An 18,707-nucleotide genomic window follows, 5' to 3' on the forward strand; every position below is an offset into this window, starting at 1 on the left:
ATGTCCCACAGCTCTTCTCCTATTGGACACACTACACTTCTGGCTAAACTTTATGGCATGACCCCAGCAGTGTTTTCATAACCATCTCTTATAAAAACTCTCTTATATTTTACAGGCTTTAGACGTCTGGTTCCATTCAACACCACTGTGAACGATTCTGACGGAACTGGACATTTCACTGTGAAACAAACGCACTTTCGCTCCTTCAGTTTTAATTCTTATTTAAGATAGAAAAAAGTCACAAACAGTAAATCCAGCAAATTGTGCTTTAGTGCGACAGTAAATGCATAAAAAATTTAATTATGCAAATAAATGTTTGACACAAAAACAGAATATTCAGTGTAATAGTGTGTTTAAAAGGGTTATGAAAATAAACAGAGGTAAATATAATATATAAGTAAACAATAAAACATGCATATTCATAAGTAAAAGACTCATGCATTTCCAAATGACTCCCTCCCCTCAAAACTGTTGCATAGTTTAATAAATGTTTGCTTCACCCTTAAAGGGCCCATACCCTACATTAAGCAGGTCTTTTTGGACTCTGTGCCTTTAAGACAGATATATACAGCACCCGTCAAAAGTTTGGACACACTCACTCAGGGGTGGGGGTACATTTGTTTTGAGCCAATTTCCACATGTTGTGAACGTACAGCACCAGTCAAAAGTTTGGACATCTTCTCATTCAATGGTTTTTCTGTTTTATTTGATTATTTTCTACGTTGTAAATGAATGTGGAAGTCATTAAAACTATGAAGGAACACATGTGGAATTATGTAGTAAACACAAATGTGTTAAACAATCCACAGTATGTTTTATACTTTTGACTTTTCACAGTAGCCCCCTGTTGCTTTGATGACAGCTTCACACACTCTCTCCATTCTCTCAGTCAGCTTCATGAGGCCGTCACCTGGAACGGTTTTCAGTGAACAGCTGTGGCCTCGTCGAGAGTTAATCTGTAGAACTGCTCCCTTCTGAATGTGTCTGAGAGCATAACTGGGGTTGTGCAGAGGTAGGGGCTGGGGAACAGTTCATACAGTGACTAGCTCTACTCCACCAATCACTGATGAGATGATGACTGGTACTGTATATGTAAATGAGCATTTACATAAATTGGGTTTCTGTTCTGCATCTCCCTTAAAAAGCAATCCAGGCTGGAAAACAGAAACAACTTCAGCATGAATGAATGGGGTTACACTGTAGATTTTTGTGACATTACATACACAGTTGGAAAGGAGGCTGACGTTGCAATTTAGTTGCTGGAATGGGGAGGGAGGGGTGTGTTTTTTAAATTTATCAGTGTTTACAGACCACATCAAACTGAAGGGAAACACATTTTTCTTAATGTGATATGGGCCCTTTAAAGCAGAGTACCAGTCATGTGTGTGTGTGTGTGTGTGTGTGTGTGTATGTGTGTGCTCAAGCAGCATCAGGTCCTTCAAGAAAAGCTTAACACATTTACACTTTACATCACTCATCTGACATAAAACATCATTAAACACCATTAACACACCGGCAGCAGCACAGAAACACTCAGAATACCTAGATCCACAGAATCACTTGTTCACTGCAGCAGACACAAACACCCTGGCTTTCTACGATACATTTACGACGATTCAAACATCGTTTTTAGATGTGAAGCACCTAATTGTGCTGGCTTATAACTCACTCACTCACATACTCAGTCACTTTAGAAATTGCACCAGCAGTGGGTGCTGTTGAGTCCTTTACAACAAAGCACACTCCAGGGCCGAACTGTTCGGTGTAGATCGGTTACAGACCGTACTCAGTCAGGAACTGTTCCGGTGGATGGGCTTAATGATGATGGAGGGATTCCCGGGTTGGTTCCTCATTTACGGATGGAAACGGTAACTGCAGGTGGATTCATGAGTCCGGAACAGCTGAGGAGGTAGCGACGTGGACGTGGTGACTGCGGCGGAAAAGAGGCGACTGAGTCCATATTTAGCACAAGTTTAAGACGTCAGCTCCTCGTAGCACAGTGTCAAAGTAGAGAGAAATTAATCAATGAAAGGTGGTCTCTGATATTGCACAAGGATATATGTGTCACAGATGAAATAAATAATAAAAAAAACACAAACACTCTCCAGTAAAACATCTGGCTGTGAAGCAGCAATGAGAGTTTAAAAGCCCAACGCTCACAAAATGAACCAAACTGCTCTGTAGTCCCTGAATGCACCAGTGTATGTTCCACGGAGAGGGTCACCCACATGGGGTCTGTCATATTTAAAATCTCTAAAAACATCCAGGCCACTAGGTGTCAGTGTAACAGATGTTTCATAGCGTAAAGGATCGTCACTGGAGAAAATGAAAAAGGACTGATCGCTCCTTTAAACCGTGAAGGCCTAAAGAGTTATGCTTTAAAGGAACTCCAGCTGAGTTCCTGCAGGGATGAGTTTTTAAAGGAACGGGCTCCAGCTGAGAGTTCCTATAGAGATGAGAGTTTGGCAGGCGTTGGAAGAAAGCCACACGGTCTCCACGAGGCTGAAGTGGAACAAACCCAATGCAAAACCACACGCCATGTCTGTCACGTGATGCCGGCCCAGGAGAACCCTAGAGAAACCCACCAGAAAAGCCCACAGGACCAGGAGAACCCTCAGAGGAACTGCCAGGACCAGGTGAGAGAGCAGGAACTTGGACACCATCGCAGCTCGGCTGGCGTGAGCCGCAGGAAATGAGTAGACGTCCATTGCCATGTAATCGAGGAAACCAGGACTCATCTCCCACGGTCCTCTGCGCTTCACCAGCTTCTGAACCCCCGCCACCGTCAGGATGTCTAGAATCAGAGCTGAAACACAGGTAGCACAGTTCAGAGATTAACCCTGGGTCTTTCCTGCTCACACTTAGTGCTTTTTTCTACTGAATGGAACCTGCTCAACTCAACTCTTTTGCTTTTCCACAGGTCAAATCTAGACACTTTAGTTCCTGCTCGCTTATGGTTCCAACTGAGTCGAGTAGGTACTAAATGTGATATATAAACCCTGCAGAGCTCTGATTGGCCAGAAACCTGTCAATCACCAGGAAATGCAGAGCTCCAGCACAAACTCACCGCTTGTAAAATCTTTGAAGTTACAACAGCTTTCACATTTGTTTTTATTCGACTCTCAGCAGCAGCTTGTAACATTCCCCCGAGGGGTTTCTGAAGAGGTTCAAACGCTCCTTGGGTCGGTGTCTGAGGAAAATCTCCAGTGAAAGCCAAATGTGTGACAAGGAAAACTGATCTGTGAGGAACTGGGGGCGGAGCCATGTTCAGTCCAAACAACAACACGCCACACAACGAGTGAACAGCACCCGACTTAATCGCCTGCGTTTTTGTGGTTTCAAAGCCCACTGTTACCATTGGAGACAGGGTTTTGTGATGTCACTGGTTCAATTTCAATGGGGAGCTGTGCTGGTGGAAAAGTGACCAGCTAAAAGCGAGCCGAGTCGATCCTATGCAGAGGAAAAGCACCAACAGACTCTGGCCAGCCGAGGCCCACTGCCCCATAGACCCCCAGAGACGCTGAACATCCGATGGGCGGGACAAAGCCCAGCATTTATCCAATGACTCGTCTTGTTTCGCTGCACTTCGCTGCTTCGCTATTGAACTCTGTGGACGCTCAGCGTTTACACTGTTTAAATCACTGCGAAACTGTGGGAACGATTGAGAGAAAAGCCGCGTCTTTACCAGTGATAAGAACACAACAGTATATATTTGATCAATTATCTTTTTAAGTTTTAGGGGAAGCTGAGCTTCCCTTGCAGTCTTAGAGCAATCGCCACTGAGATATATATATATATATATATATATATATATATATATATATATATATATATTCATTCATTATCTGTAGTACGCAAGGAGGGAAAACACCCTGGAGGGGGCGCCAGTCCTTCACAGGGCATCACAGACACACACACACACCTACGGACACTTTTGAGTCGCCAATCCACCTGCCAACGTGTCTTTTTGGACTGTGGGAGGAAACTGGAGCACCCGCGCGGTGCTCGGGGAGAACACACCAACTCCTCACAGACAGTCACTTGGAGCGGGAATCGAACCCACAACCTCCAGGCCCCTGGATATATATATATATATATATATATATCAATGAGCTGTTCTACTGAGTTGTAACAGGGATATTATTCTGAATATATTAAATATTTGTTCGTTAAAAATGTAAATCATTTCACATTAGAACACAGTTAAAAGGCTTTGAATGTTTACAACTGAAATTTTAAAAACTTCTAAAGCATTCACAAAGTGTTTGCTTTTGTGGCGTTTTTACCCAGCAGCAGATTGACCAGCACTTCCTGTCCAGCGAGCGTGTTGCTCCTGGTGAGACAGAGCAGCGTGCCGCAGATCCAGGTGATGCCGTGTCCGGTGAGAGCCAGGAGCGTGAACACCGGCCGGACACTGCCCCAGGACGAGGAGGAGTGGGCGCACACGCCAAGCCGTTTGGACAGGTGGATATCGATGGCCAGGAGGGAGTTCATGGCGATGCCTTTAAAGGAGGGGTTCAGCTGCATGCAGTCCTCCTCAGGCAGCCTGGGTGGTTCTTTACGCTCTTTAGAACCTTCTGCTGGTTCTTGCTGGTGCTCCGTCTGTTGGTTCAGGTTGTACTTGCCATGTCCGGCTCTTCTGGGCACCCCCCGGTGGCTCTCGTTTCCGCTGTTTCTTGGGGGCTGATGTAGGGATAAAAACTCCAGTCTCCCAAGGACATTCCCCCGCTCTCTGGCTCTTGCTCGGCTTTGGTTGTATGGCATTTCCGTGATCCTAAAGGACCCTTTTCTGGCTCAGGTTGAGGGTACAACACAAATACCTTGAGTGTCTCCAGGCCCTTGGTGTGAATGGAGGCCGTGCTTTCTCTCAGATGATCTATATTTAGCCTCGAGAGAATGTGCACGTGTTTTTGGTCGAGGAGCAGGGAAGACAGTTCTGTAACAGACAGAAACAAAGACAGAAATAGATGTCAAAAATATTTGTGTCTCGGTCTGAAACTGGACCTCACTTGCTAACACAAGCAGATTAAATTTTTGACCATTGTGAAAACAAAACTTCACATGCACAAATTGGAAAGCACCATGATATTGGATCATTTCTTATTTTAAAAAAATGAAGTGAAGAGAGAAATATATTCATTCACTGTCAGTAACCCTTATCCAGTTCAGGGCGGTGGTTGGTCCGGAACCAGCCTACACGGAATCACTGGGCGCAAGGCAGGAACACACCCTGGAGAGGGCGCCAGTCCTTCACAGGGTGACACACACTCACTCACACCTGCGGACACTTTTGAGTCTCCAATCCACCTACCAACGTGTGTTTTTGGAGCGTGGGAGGAAACCCACACAGACACGGAGAACACACCACACTCCTCACAGACAGTCATCCGGAGGAAACCCACGCAGACACAGGGAGAACACACCACACTCCTCACAGACAGTCACCCGGAGGAAACCCACACAAGCACAGAGAACACACCACACTCCTCACAGACAGTCACCCGGAGGAAACCCACACAGACACGGAGAACACACCACACTCCTCACAGACAGTCATCCGGAGGAAACCCACGCAGACACAGAGAGAACACACCACACTCCTCACAGACAGTCACCCGGAGGAAACCCACGCAGACGCAGGGAGAACACACCACACTCCTCACAGACAGTCACCCGGAGGAAACCCACACAGACACAGAGAGAACACACCACACTCCTCACAGACAGTCACCCGGAGGAAACCCACGCAGACACAGGGAGAACACACCACACTCCTCACAGACAGTCACCCGGAGGAAACCCACGCAGACACAGGGAGAACACACCACACTCCTCACAGACAGTCACCCGGAGGAAACCCACACAGACACAGAGAGAACACACCACACTCCTCACAGACAGTCACCCGGAGGAAACCCACGCAGACACAGGGAGAACACACCACACTCCTCACAGACAGTCACCTGGAGGAAACCCACGCAGACGCAGGGAGAACACACCACACTCCTCACAGACAGTCACCCGGAGGAAACCCACGCAGACACAGGGAGGACACACCACACTCCTCACAGACAGTCACCTGGAGGAAACCCACGCAGACACAGGGAGGACACACCACACTCCTAACAGACAGTCACCCGGAGGAAACCCACGCAGACACAGGGAGGACACACCACACTCCTCACAGACAGTCACCCGGAGGAAACCCACGCAGACACAGGGAGAACACACCACACTCCTCACAGACAGTCACCCGGAGGAAACCCACACAGACACAGAGAGAACACACCACACTCCTCACAGACAGTCACCAGGAGGAAACCCACGCAGACACAGGGAGAACACACCACACTCCTCACAGACAGTCACCCGGAGGAAACCCACGCAGACACAGGGAGAACACACCACACTCCTAACAGACAGTCACCCGGAGGAAACCCACGCAGACACAGGGAGGACACACCACACTTCTCACAGACAGTCACCCGGAGGAAACCCACGCAGACACAGGGAGGACACACCACAATTCTCACAGACAGTCACCCGGAGCAGGACACTTGAGCTGTGACAGAGACACTACCTGCTGCACCACTGTTCCGCCCGAGAAATATATTGCTCTGTTATTTAAATTTTATTGTTCTCAGGAAGAGCGAGTTTAAAGTAGACTGTATTACAGTGCTAATATAACTTTCAATCCTTTGCATTTACAAATACATGCTGCAGTCCTCTGTAATGAAAATCAGAACTGATTTCTGTGAGTAGACATTAAAGTGAATGTCTGGTTCCATTCACCAGTGCTGTCAATAATTCCTAGTTTGTGAGTTTCTCTAGAACAGTGCATGTCTCACCAAACAATCTAAGTGACTCTTGTTTGGATTTAATCCCTTTAATAAAAAAGAACATTTGAAAAGTGGGTGGAGTTCCCCTTTAATACAATGTAAATAGACTGGATATCCAATGAAAGGGTAGGTTTAGATAAGAGAGATAACACACAAAATTAGGATAAAAGATTAGAATGAACTGATACAACAGGGTTAAAAGAGACTCTTTAAACAATTTAAAAACACAGGAAAGGTGAATATTAAGAGCTGTACCGCGCGTTTAGTCCATCACCATGTTGTTGTTTCTCCCTCTCTCTTTCTCTGATTTCTCGGCGGTATTTCACTAGTCCTCTGTTTAAACTGTGTATTTTAATCACACAGTCTCTCCGTGACCTCGCAGCAGCTCGTTTTAGCGTTAAACAGAATCACGGCGGTGGATTTCTTAGGTTTTACAGCGGCCTGGGTCCTAGACGCATCCAAATCTCCGCTCCTCTATTCCCACACACACACTGCGCTAACTGCACGCATGCGCAGTGGTGGGTTCTGGTGCTAAATTCAGCTGATTGTCAATTCTGATCTATCAATGTCAGGCACTCATCAGCCATAATATTACAACCACCGGCTTTGTCCACTCCCAGCTCCCCCCGAACACACAAGAGCACTATGTAGTTCCACAATCACAGCCTGTAGTCCACCTGTTGCTCTGCATACGTTGTTACCCCTTTGACCCTGTTCTTTAATCCTCATGACCCCCAGAGGACCACCACAGAGCTGGTAGCCTATGATTTGGGTGGTGGATCATTCTCAGCGCTGCAGTGACACTGACGTAGTGGTGGTGTGTTAGCGTGTGTTGCTCTGGTGCGAGTGGATCAGACACAGCAGTGACAGCTGGAGTTTTTAAAAACAGTGTCTCAGTGTCACCCCTGGACTGAAAATAGTCCACTGACCAAAAATATCCAGCCTACAGCGTCCTGTGGTGACCACTGCAGAACCTTAAATAGAACCTAGATTTCCCCTGTGGCACTTGTAGAACTATTAGCACACACGGAGAACCTGAGTTACTTTACACATTATGTGTGGGAATAAGGTGTATGTTTTTAGTGTGTGGGAATGGCTTAATGAGGCGCGTGACCGAGATGTTTAATGTGTGAAAACGACTAGTCTAATAAGGTGTGGGAACGAGATATTAAATATCTTTCCCACGCTTTAATTTCCCCCGTAGTTTTACACTTGCTTCTGCTCTCCTTTGTGTTACAAAACTTACCTATGTCATTTAGCATCTAAGACTACATTACCCACAAGTCCACGGCAGCTCGGTGGGCGTGGCCTCCAGCTCTGTTTAAAATAAAGGGACCGGAGCTGGTGCAGCGGAGACGCGGAGCTCGAGGACGCGGAGAGGAGGATGGGGCTCGTGCACCGCGGGGTGCCAAGGCTTGCGGTCAGCGCGAGACGACGGGACAAGGTCGTGTCTGTGACGGAGGACCGCGCGCGAGCTGCAAGCCCGTGACATTTTCGCGTTTTTGCACCGAGGGAAAGTTGACCCACGCGCCTTTGGGGATGCTGCAGCGGTGCCGATGCACGAGGACACTTTTAGTAACGTTCATCTGAATCCATATATTTTCAGAAACACATGCACTTTTTTCTGCAAGAGGAGCACGCGCCAATGTTGAGGAAGATCAAAGAAATATCTTTTGCATTTTTCTTTTTATAATCCTCCGATTCACACCGGGACTCCTGCACGGTTGTTACGTTTCCCCGGTTTGATAACGCACGCGCTGATAATGTAAGGCTCGTTGTCAGCGAGGACGAGCACGAGCACTTTTAGTCCTGCCACATGCACGCGTGCTCCGGGGGTGCACGCGCAGTTCTCTTTAGCTTCTCACTGGAGTTGTTTTTGTTTATTAGTTTGTTTATTTGCTTGTTGGTTTTCATGTGTTGCGGATGCAAGAGAACTTTCCTGGACCCCGGATGTCTGCAATGATGTTTGTGACGATGACGACGATGAAGATGATGGTGATGATGAATTGAACGTCACAAGGGCGCACGCGAGCGGACTGGAGATGCACCACGGTGCTTACCGGTGACCGCTGGAGAAGTTGGTAGGAGAGAGCGAGGGGGACACAGGGATAGAGAGACCGGGGAGAGGTGTGGGGGGAGGATTGAGGAGAGAGAGAAAGAGAGAGAGAGAGAGAGAGAGAGAGAGAAAGAGAGAGAGAAAGTGTGGGGAAGCAAGAGTGAAAAGGAAAGAGGAAGAAAGACAAGGAGAGTGAGACTATCAGAGAGAGGGGAGGAAGCGAGATAAAGAAGAGAGTAAAAGAGAGAGAAAGGAGGCGCGAGTGGCAGAGCAACAAGAGCAAGAAATAGAAAAGGGTGAGGAGGAGCGCACACGAGAAGAGAAAGAGATTAAAGGAGAGGGGACAGAAACCAATGAGATAAAAGATAGAGGTAAAAGGAGGAAGAGATAGGAGTGAAAGAAAGAGAGAGAAGAAAGAGAGAAAGATGGAGCGAGTAACCGGATGCACATGCTCAGAGGAGCTGCTCTGAAACCCAAGCCAAATTAAAAAAGAAGAAAAGAGAAGCAGAAGAGGAGTGGAGTGGAGGATGGAGTTATTCTCTGTTTCTCTGCGTGACCCCTCCCTCTGAGAGGAGCGGGCCTCAGCTGCTGCAGGTTCTGGGGTTCTTCTGGAGGTTCTCCACGTGTGCTGCACGTTCTTCAGGTCTGACTCAAGGCGTGTCCTGCAGGTTCCCCGGGTGTGCTGCTGCTGCTGATCCAGCAGCTGCTGCAGACGCATGCAATGGGCTGCGTGCAGAGTCTGCGGCGCTGTAAGGCGAAGGGTCTGCGCGAGGGTGTGTGTGTGCTGGAGGTGAATGCCAGCATCGACCCAGACCCCACCAGCGTGGACGAGTCTTCCTCTGTGGTGCTGCGCTACCGGACGCCTCACTTCCGCGCCTCTGCTCGACTCTCCGTTCCCCCCATCACCTCCACGGAGACCTGGACGGTGGGCTGGATACAGGCCTGTAACCACATGGAGTTCCACAACACGTACGGAGCCAAAGGGATGTAAGTCACTCCACAGAGGGGGGATCAGAGGGGCTGTGATATATAATGATGATGATGAAGGTGGTCGTGACCTATGTCTGTAGGTAATTTGCTGTATACAGCACAATGTCTTGATTCACATCAACACTGTCCAATGAAAGACATGTATCTCCAAAATAGAAACTTTACAGGACAAGGAAAAGCCCTTCTTAACTTTTAGCGGGAGTCAAAGTAAAAAGATTGTATTCTCAGGAATTTTGGAGCATTTTTATTGGCCCATTCATCATGAAATGTTCACAAAGTGTGAAGGGCAGTGTGTTCATGGAGATACTTATTTGTCTGTGGACAGTAAAGATTAAATTCCTGGCCTTTAACCACAGGGAGTAGGTAGGGTGATGATGATGATGATGAAATACAGCACCAGGTCTTCATTAATTTTACTTCCACTCAAAATATCCTTTAAACACAAGCCTGCAGTTACATGGTATTCCACAGCAACTACAGAGCCGAATGGGTGTGTGTGTGTGTGTGTGTTTGGGGGGGCGCAATGCAGACGACCAGCACCAACTCTCCATCTGTAAAATCTCCAGCTGCAGCAGAGATCACGTTTGTTTTTATCCGACTCACGACGGCAGCTCGTAAAATTACGCCGTGGTCTTTTGAAGAGGTTCAAATGCTCCTTGGATCGGTGGCCGACGAAAGAATCCAGCGAGAGCTGGACGCTGCAACAAGGAAGGAACAAACTCTACTGATCTGTCTGAACTGATGACGGAGCTGTGTTCAGTCCCAAAAAACATGCCAATACACCACGAGTAAACACCGCTTAACGTTATCACCGCCGTTGTTGTGGTTTCCAAAGCCCACTGTTTCCGTTAGAGATGGGGTTTTGAGGCGACACCGGCTACATTTTGGGGGAGAGCTGTGGCACTGGGAGTCCAGTAGAGTCGGTACCACGTAGTGGAAAAGTACTGTAATATAAAATGATTACAAGGATGAAGGTGATATTTACATAAATCCAGAGTTTATTCACCATGAATATAGTTTATTTTATTCCAAACAGCCTTTGAATATGAGCATCCTTCCCCTTTCTTGTGTCTAATTCCCTTTCTCGGTGCATGCTTCACATCTTTTCACACCCATAATGCTGAGCTGAAAATCACTTTAATTTCAGTCATAGGGAAATGCAGCTTAGACCCAGAACTCCTTATATGGGCACGACCGAGAGAGAGACTACATACTGAGGACAAGATCTCATTGTGGCTTTGTGTAGTTGTGTCGTGATGAATGAGGACGATAGCGGAGGTGATGATGGTTATGGCTGTGTTTAATCATCATAATGGTGATGGCCTTGAAATAGATGGTGATGCTGAAAGTAGATGTAGGGCTAATGCGGATGCTAATGATAATAAACACTGAGTGAATGAATGCCGTACGTGTGGAGCTGGAGTTGTTCATGTTTTTTCAGCTCCTGTTTCAACTGCACCTGCTTGAAAAAGCTTATTTCTGCTTTTCAATTTGTGCTAAAAGGGAAAGGAAACACAGTGAGTGGAGTCCTGCGGCACTAAACAAACCTGAAACTCTACAATTGACCTGAGAATTAAAGTTAAACATTGCATTTTACTGTCTCTCTCTCAAGGCCATTACTCTGAGTGATTAATCTGAGAGATTCTGATGTTTTGTAGGTTTTATTGTCTGTGTTGCCAGCCTTATGATACCCAGCTCCTCCATATTTTACTGTTCTACTATTATTGTGTGACTACTAAAAATAATTAATTGTCTTCTATGAATTATTTAGTATGTGTCAGTTGGCATATATTACATTTCCCACACATTTAAATATATCATTATTTATTAGATGAAACAATAGAAAATGCTATATTTAAATAAAATTTACATAATTTTCCAGAGACCTCAGATGCAGATAAAAATGTGCTTCTTTAGTTTAGCACTAATGAGGCTAACGTTGCTAATAAACACTAGAAGTAAGTAGTTATCCAAAGAGCCTTTGTAAATACAATCACAGAAAACATGCCCTCAACATCCAGGGCTTAACTAAGGCAGAATAGACCAGTCTGTGTTTTATATTATTCTGTGCAAGGTGACTATAGTGAATTCATGGTGCAGATGCAACATAGTGATGCATGAATAGTTTTGATATTGGACAGAGCTCCATTACTCCACTTCTCCACCAGATGCTACAGGGGCTTTATATTCTTCTAACCCCAGATGTGCCAGGGCATCCCATTTTATTTCATGATTTTCTATAGAGATTATACACACAGTGTTCACAATAGGTGCAGCTTAAACAGCTGGATTCAGTCATAAAGTGTGTCTAAAGAACATATGTGTAAGTCTGTTAGAGATTAATATACTATAATAAGTATAATAATTATATAATAAACATAAGAGTCGTTGAGGATTAGGGCATGCAGTTAGCGAGATGCTAATTGGTGTTTGTTTGGTTCTTGTTAGTAACATTAGCCTCCTAGCTCCTGGGCAAAACTAAAGAATGAGACTTCAGACACCAACCATATCCAGATTGACCTATTAAAAAAGGAGTTTATTCCTTTAAAACAGTGATTTAAGTAATTCAGAAAGTCCAGAACAGATTTAGCTAACTAGCATCTTTGCTATGTCCTGTGGAGAGAGTTGATGTTAAGTTGTTTAGTGCAGATCTGTCTTTGAATTGTAATAATAATAACTTATCAAGTAATGGCCCTGAGTTAAGGTCTATTTTGCACACCTCTCTTTAAAAGCTCAGCTTCTGCACATGCCTTGTTTTTATAATGTCCTCGCTAGCATCGGCTAGCACTAGCATTAAATGTTGAAATGTGTTCTCTGTGATTCTTTCTAAGTTGAGTTTTCTTTGTTTTCCTGAGGCATAGCCTTCAAGGCCAATTTAACAGAGTTGTGTCTTTGGATGATGTTTCTATTCTTGAACATTAAGAGCGATGAACACCGGGAAATATACAGTGCAGTATCATTGTCCACACTTTGATCACTATTGAAACGTGTTTCGCTTTATGTATTGTGCTCTCTTTTATGGAGTTTTAAGCTTGTCCCAGATTTTATTCCTGTTTGAAGTAACTGTAAGGGACTGTGGGTGGTTTTTACAGGCAATGCTGAATTTTATTTAAGCTGGAAGTCAACGTTTCTCAGAGAAAACCCAAACAAGTCAAGGTTACGGAGTCCCAGAGACACACAAACACTTAAAACAATCTGGGTTTAAGCTGTTTAAAGTAAATCAATGGAATAAAATATTAATTTCTCTCACTCTCTCTCTCCCCCTCTCCCTCATTCTTGCACACACACCCTTAGTTAATGACTGTTGGTAAAGTAGTATTATTTTTATTCCTACAGTGTCCAGATGCAGGTATTTTCTGCATTATTTTAATATGTTTTATTAGGGACTGGTCAGTATCTTCTAAAATGTGTCCCTGGTCTCCAGTAGTAGCCTATTGTTTGGACAGTGGAGGTGGGGGCCTCTCTGGGGTTCAAATGGAGATGCTTTCCTGCTTTAAAGGATCAGTTGAGTGTAAACTGAGGAGGTTTTCTGCTGAAGCAGAAGACGTTGCTTGTGCTTCTGTGTGTGGTTTCATTTCCCTGTAACTGAATAAAGAAGCTCTCATCCTCTGTGACAGTAACTCTGTGACCTCAGACAGGAAGTGTACTTAAAAAGAAAAGCCCACGCGGTGTTTGAAGACCTGCTGCTGCTTTAATAACACAACAGCACAGCGGAAATCTACCGTACACGCTGCAAAGCCTGGTGCCAGCTAATTTCAGGTGTTTCTTATTACTCTGTAACTACTGTTGATGTGTTCAGTGATTAAAGAGGGGCTGCTTGTGTATTAGCTTCAATTTTTACTGTAATTACACCAGTGTACGTTGATTGCTAAGTGAGCACATTTGTAATAAGCTGAAAAGCTGATTTTCCATGAAGATATGTTGAAAATGTCCTTATATATATGTAGTTGAGGGTAACGTTGGGAGTGTTGCCCAAGGTCTCTTATTGATGTAGTGTGGTGTAGTTGCCTGGGCAGGGATTTAAACGAAACTTTTATGTACATAATAATAATAATAATAATAATAATATCATACAGTTATTAACTAAATGAGCTATTCAGGGGTCCTCTGGCTGAGGGATATTTATCGTAGGCCTAAAAACTTCACCTGTGAATAAATAAATAAATTGCCTGTGTTTTTAGTGTCATGTGTTTGGCCCTGATCTCGTGCTCGGGTTTAAAGTGCTCTGTATCCCTGCTGTCACAGATTCCACCTCCAGGCTTCAAAGTATGTGTTTGTGTGGGTTGTGAGGTCAGAATTTGGTCAGAAAAAGGTTGTCAGAAGCAGCTGCATGAAACGGAAGAGTGTTTTAACATCGGGTCGTGTGATCTGTAGACTCTTCCCTCGTCTCAGTGCTCTGTGAGGCCACTTTGGAAAAGATACAGAACTTGTCTACAAAGGCAGCTATGTTCCTCCAACAAAAGATGGCTGTAATGCCCCTCTTCTGCTCCGAAAGGCCCGGTCGTGAAATACGCAGAACAAGCACCATGCTATCTTTAACCTTACCCTAAGTGGCTGAATATAAAAAAAGCATCTCTAGCCTTTGGCCACTTCTGCTCCACTGGGTCTGCTTTGGCTGATGTGTGGGGATCTGTAACTCGCTGAACTTCACAGAGCTACTTTACACTGACGTCTCCTTCTTCTTAACACACATCACACGGCCTGGATCCCACAGTCATCAACATAATTATTATGGATGCGATGATCTAGGAATCTGAGCTGATATCTGATATTTTTAGCTGCGATTCACTTTGTGGAACCCGCTTTAACACACTCGATAATTCATTCACATACTCACTCACTTAAAGGTGAGGTTTCCACAAGGGGGTGCTATTGGGCTTTGAATTGTCCTTGTTTGTTTACATATCTATCAACACCAATATATAAAACACTGTAATGTCTGAGAATAAATACATGAACAGTGATTGACTGTAGCCCCCTTTCACCCTGTTCTTTAATGGTCAGGGACCCCACAGAGCTAGTATGAAAAAGGGAGAGGGGAGAAGGGCGTCCCTTTTTAAAAGTGACACCGTGCAAGCATTTCTTCAGCGTCTCCCCCAGTGTTAATCCTCTGTGTTTTTGTGCTGCAGGTCGAGCTGGGAGCTTCCTGAACTCCGTGATGGAAAGATCCAGGCCATTAGCGACTCAGACGGAGTGAACTATCCATGGTACGGCAACACCACAGAGACCTGCATCATCGTGGGCCCCACCAGGAAAGAGAGCAAGTTCACAGTAAGCATGAACGACAACTTTTACCCCAGCGTGACCTGGGGGATCCCAGTGGGCCGCAGCGACGAGCATCTGCTTAGCAGCGTGAGACGGGACCAGAGTTTCACCACGTGGCTGGTCGCTATCAACCAGGCGTCTGGGGAGACCCTGGTGCTGAGGACGGTCCGCTGGAGGATGAGGCTCCACATCGAGGTGGACCCTCAGAAAACACTGGGACAAAGGACCAGGCTCTGCGAACCCATCGCTCAGGAGCAGCCCCTCATCCTCAGCAAGAACCTTCCCATCCCCACAAACGCCATGGTCAAGCCCAATGCCAACGATGCACAGGTCCTCATGTGGAGGCCCAGGACCGGAGAGCCAGTGGTGGTCATCCCACCCAAGTACTGCGCCGATATTTAAGAGGTTGTGAGCAATTTTTAAATAGTTCTGATTTGGATCATTTTTGAGAAATTGAGGTGAATTTGGTGAGATTTTATGGAATTTCAGGAAATTCTCAGAGACTGTGAAATTTAGATTTTTTTTAAAACTTTTTTTTTGTTTGTTTTTGTACGAAAACAAAAGCGCAACTGGATTTTTCGCTCCCTGGAAATGTGAAAATGGAGCTTTAAAAATAAAATGAAGATGAGCAACCTTTCTACCTTCAGAAATGGGTCGGGAATCACTGTGCTAAATCACTGCAAAAAGAGAGCGTACCCTGGAGTTTTTGTGTGTGTTGTTGGGTTGTTTTTTGACAGACAGTTGTGCAAGTGAGGTTTATTTTTTTTTTACATAACATTGCAGCCATAAATGCGAATGATACTATAACTGTGTGTATTGGAAATGCCAGTATTGTATTTATTTATTTGGATGATTTGGGGAGCGTTATGTTTTGATAAAAGCACATTTTGTGCTGCTGAGTGCGGCGTGACTGACTTGTTTTTAGAATTTTATAAAACCATGCGAGACATGATCCATTGCTGCCTTAAGTTTACATCGCTTTTCACAAACGCAAACTCTTAGCCTTAAAAACTACGTGCAATGCAGTACCCCACGGAGGTCTGTTCCCCACTGGTGGAGGAGAGAAAATAAAATCACCTGCTCGCACACACACACGGGCCCTTTAAACAGGTTTAGCTCACAGGGTAAACACTGGCCCCTCGTACAGATGCCCTCAGGTCAGTGGTGAGACGAGGGAGGGTTAAACACTGGGCCTGGGTTGTATACAGCACACTATGGACCCATGTGGGCACTGTATAGACCGAGTTACAGAGTTAATCCCACCTGGGTCCCACTAACAGTCCACTGAGCAACCCACTCCCAGCCCACGCCCACCTCAAACCCAGCTAGCCCACGTTCTAGAGATAATGACTTGGTACACTGGACTATTTCAAGGTTAAGTACTGAATTTTAAGTCAATATCTTAAAAACATTGGTTACAAATGGCCCAGTTTTCCAAAATAAAAGCAGGGGATGTTTTTCCTCCTCTGTCCATCAGTAATATACCTCCCCAGTGAAGGCAGCACGCTCCTCTTTAAAGCCTCTTCCCCAGTTCCTCAGTTTTTAAGGTGGAATTATAAGACCTGTGGGTGTATAACCGGATAAGTGGGTGAAAGATGTTGGGAAGAAACGTTATCAGCTTCGTTTGTGGATTAAAAACACAAACGAATAAACGCCCTAAAGGTTTTTGCTGCTCTGGACACAGAGCTTTCCTTTAGAAAGTTTTGTTTGCTCTGTGAATGAGATCAAGCCAAAACCCTTGGGACGCCTGGAGCTCAAGTCTTACTCCTCTTCATCGTCACTGCTAAGGATTCCAGCTTCTGTTTGGATGTAGAGTGTGTTTACATACACACGATAACGTGATCATCTGTGCCTGCTGCTGTAATCTGATTCTGAATCATTTTATTGGGCCTTTTTTCAAATCTGGAGTGAAGTAGTAATAATTTGGCTTGAGAATGACTGAGAGTCTACATGAGTCACACAGTCATCAGATTTCTTTCAGAATACATGAACACCACCAGTCATTAGCGGCTTACCATCAAACACACCACAGCCCTTCACACCTCCCAGAGCTTATTTACATAAGATACCATAAGGTGCATAAAGTGGTAAATATATACATAGTTTATATGGCTCTCCAAAACCTCTAAATATCGAGTTAAAATCTTTAAATCTAGTAACAGCAGTGGGCTTCTCCAGTCCATGTGACCGTTTCAGGAACTGCGGGAGTCTGCTAGCGACTGCATTATTGTCGTGGATGTAAACACACTCAAAACGGGTCTCTAAAGCGACCGCAACAAAACACAACAGCTGACGAACTCTGGACACTTCTCACACATCTCAGCTGACCGCCGTCGACCCGGTAACGAGGCAGCGTCTGATCTGCTGTGTTTTTCAAACCTGGAAATGTTCAGCAATGTTACAAAAAAAGAGTCTATTTTCAAACACATTTTGTCTGTCTTCCTTTTTTTTGAACACACTGTCACCATGCCCAATGCCAAGAGTCCGCCAGAGGGGTGTAGAGTTGTCTCTGATGTGTGTGTGTGTGTGTGTGTGTGTGCGCGCTCTACTGTACTGTCACATCAGTGTGGAGCAGAGTTGTGCTCATGGTTAGACAGTGGTGGTGTTATAAAAATATCCTCTCTCTCTCTCACTCACACACACACACACACACACAAATAATCACAACAACAAAAGCCCATGTCATAATCTGAAATAATCGCTGGGGCTGTGTTTGAATGTGTGTGTGTGTGTGTGTGTGTGTGTGTGTGTGTGTGTGTGTGTGTGTGAGGGAGTGGGGTGGTGGGGGTTAGTATTAGGCTTTTTATCTTTTTTTTTTTTTTAAATCTCATGAATAAAAAGCAGCTGCTGCTGAAAATACAACAGTGTGCAAAAGTCAGAGACCACCCTGAGTACACCGCTCAGGTTCAGCATAGTGATGAGTTCTTGTTTTAACACTCTTTGTCCATCTGTGCACGTTGTACCTCCCAGCGTTGCTCTGCATACTTTGTTTGCCCTCTTTCACGCTCTTCTTCAATGGTCAGGACCCCCAGGGAGCCCCCACAGAGCAGGTAGCAGGAAGCCTATTATCCGTGTGGAGGATCATCCCCAGCACTGCAGTGTCACTGACGTGGTGGTGTGTTAGTGTGTGTTAGCGTGTGTTGTGCTAATATGCCATCACCATTTCAAACAGTAGCCTGCCCTCTCTGTGGGTGTCCTGACCACGGAAGCATGAGGAGAAAGGAGCTAAGGAAGTATACAGAGCAACAGATGGACAGTGGACTTGATCAAATAGACAAGGAGCGTAAAAACAAGGAGGTGGCTTTAATGTTTTGGCTGCACCAGAGGATTAGGTGTTCCCCCGTTCGTTAACCAATTGATGACCAGTGTCATTAGCTTAATTCACTAAATCAAGCATGGGTTGAGGTCAGCGTGGTACAGAGCAGGCACTGAACCCCCACAGCTCTGGCTTTAAGATGCAAAGGGACAAGAGGAAGTGAAAGAAGTGACACGTGCAGAAAAAAACGAGTGAAAACGCCCAGCCAAGCAGATGCACAAGAAGAAAGGAGGAAGTGAAA

The 18,707-nt window shown here is 45.3% G+C and overlaps 2 protein-coding genes across 2 annotated transcripts; one reads left to right on the top strand and one right to left on the bottom strand.

The window, feature by feature from the left end:
- Positions 1–355: 355 nt before the first annotated feature.
- Positions 356–7,438, bottom strand: LOC136686569 (inactive phospholipid phosphatase 7). Its single transcript, XM_066660442.1, has 3 exons — positions 7,095–7,438; positions 4,287–4,936; positions 356–2,806 (listed from the first exon to the last, which is right to left on the bottom strand). Exons 2-3 carry the CDS (start codon positions 4,762–4,764, stop codon positions 2,418–2,420), a joined length of 867 nt encoding a protein of 288 aa, XP_066516539.1. The 5' UTR covers positions 4,765–4,936; positions 7,095–7,438; the 3' UTR covers positions 356–2,417.
- Positions 7,439–9,029: 1,591 nt separating this feature from the next.
- Positions 9,030–17,569, top strand: fam78ab (family with sequence similarity 78 member Ab). Its single transcript, XM_066662023.1, has 2 exons — positions 9,030–9,882; positions 15,015–17,569. The coding sequence occupies exons 1-2, from the start codon at positions 9,617–9,619 to the stop codon at positions 15,550–15,552; spliced, it is 804 nt and encodes a 267-aa protein (XP_066518120.1). The 5' UTR covers positions 9,030–9,616; the 3' UTR covers positions 15,553–17,569.
- Positions 17,570–18,707: the final 1,138 nt, after the last annotated feature.

The sequence above is a fragment of the Hoplias malabaricus genome, chromosome 2 (genome assembly GCF_029633855.1).
Source record: "Hoplias malabaricus isolate fHopMal1 chromosome 2, fHopMal1.hap1, whole genome shotgun sequence".
NCBI lineage: Eukaryota > Metazoa > Chordata > Actinopteri > Characiformes > Erythrinidae > Hoplias > Hoplias malabaricus.

Excerpts from the sequence above, each read along its gene's own strand:
- LOC136686569 (XM_066660442.1), bottom strand. The coding sequence starts at position 4,764 with ATGCCATACAACCAAAGCCGAGCAAGAGCCAGAGAGCGGGGGAATGTC. Across the intron at positions 2,807-4,286 it reads GCTGGTCAATCTGCTGCTGG|CTCTGATTCTAGACATCCTG; the intron begins GTAAAAACGCCA and ends CCTGTGTTTCAG.
- fam78ab (XM_066662023.1), top strand. The coding sequence starts at position 9,617 with ATGGGCTGCGTGCAGAGTCTGCGGCGCTGTAAGGCGAAGGGTCTGCGC. Across the intron at positions 9,883-15,014 it reads ACGTACGGAGCCAAAGGGAT|GTCGAGCTGGGAGCTTCCTG; the intron begins GTAAGTCACTCC and ends TTTGTGCTGCAG.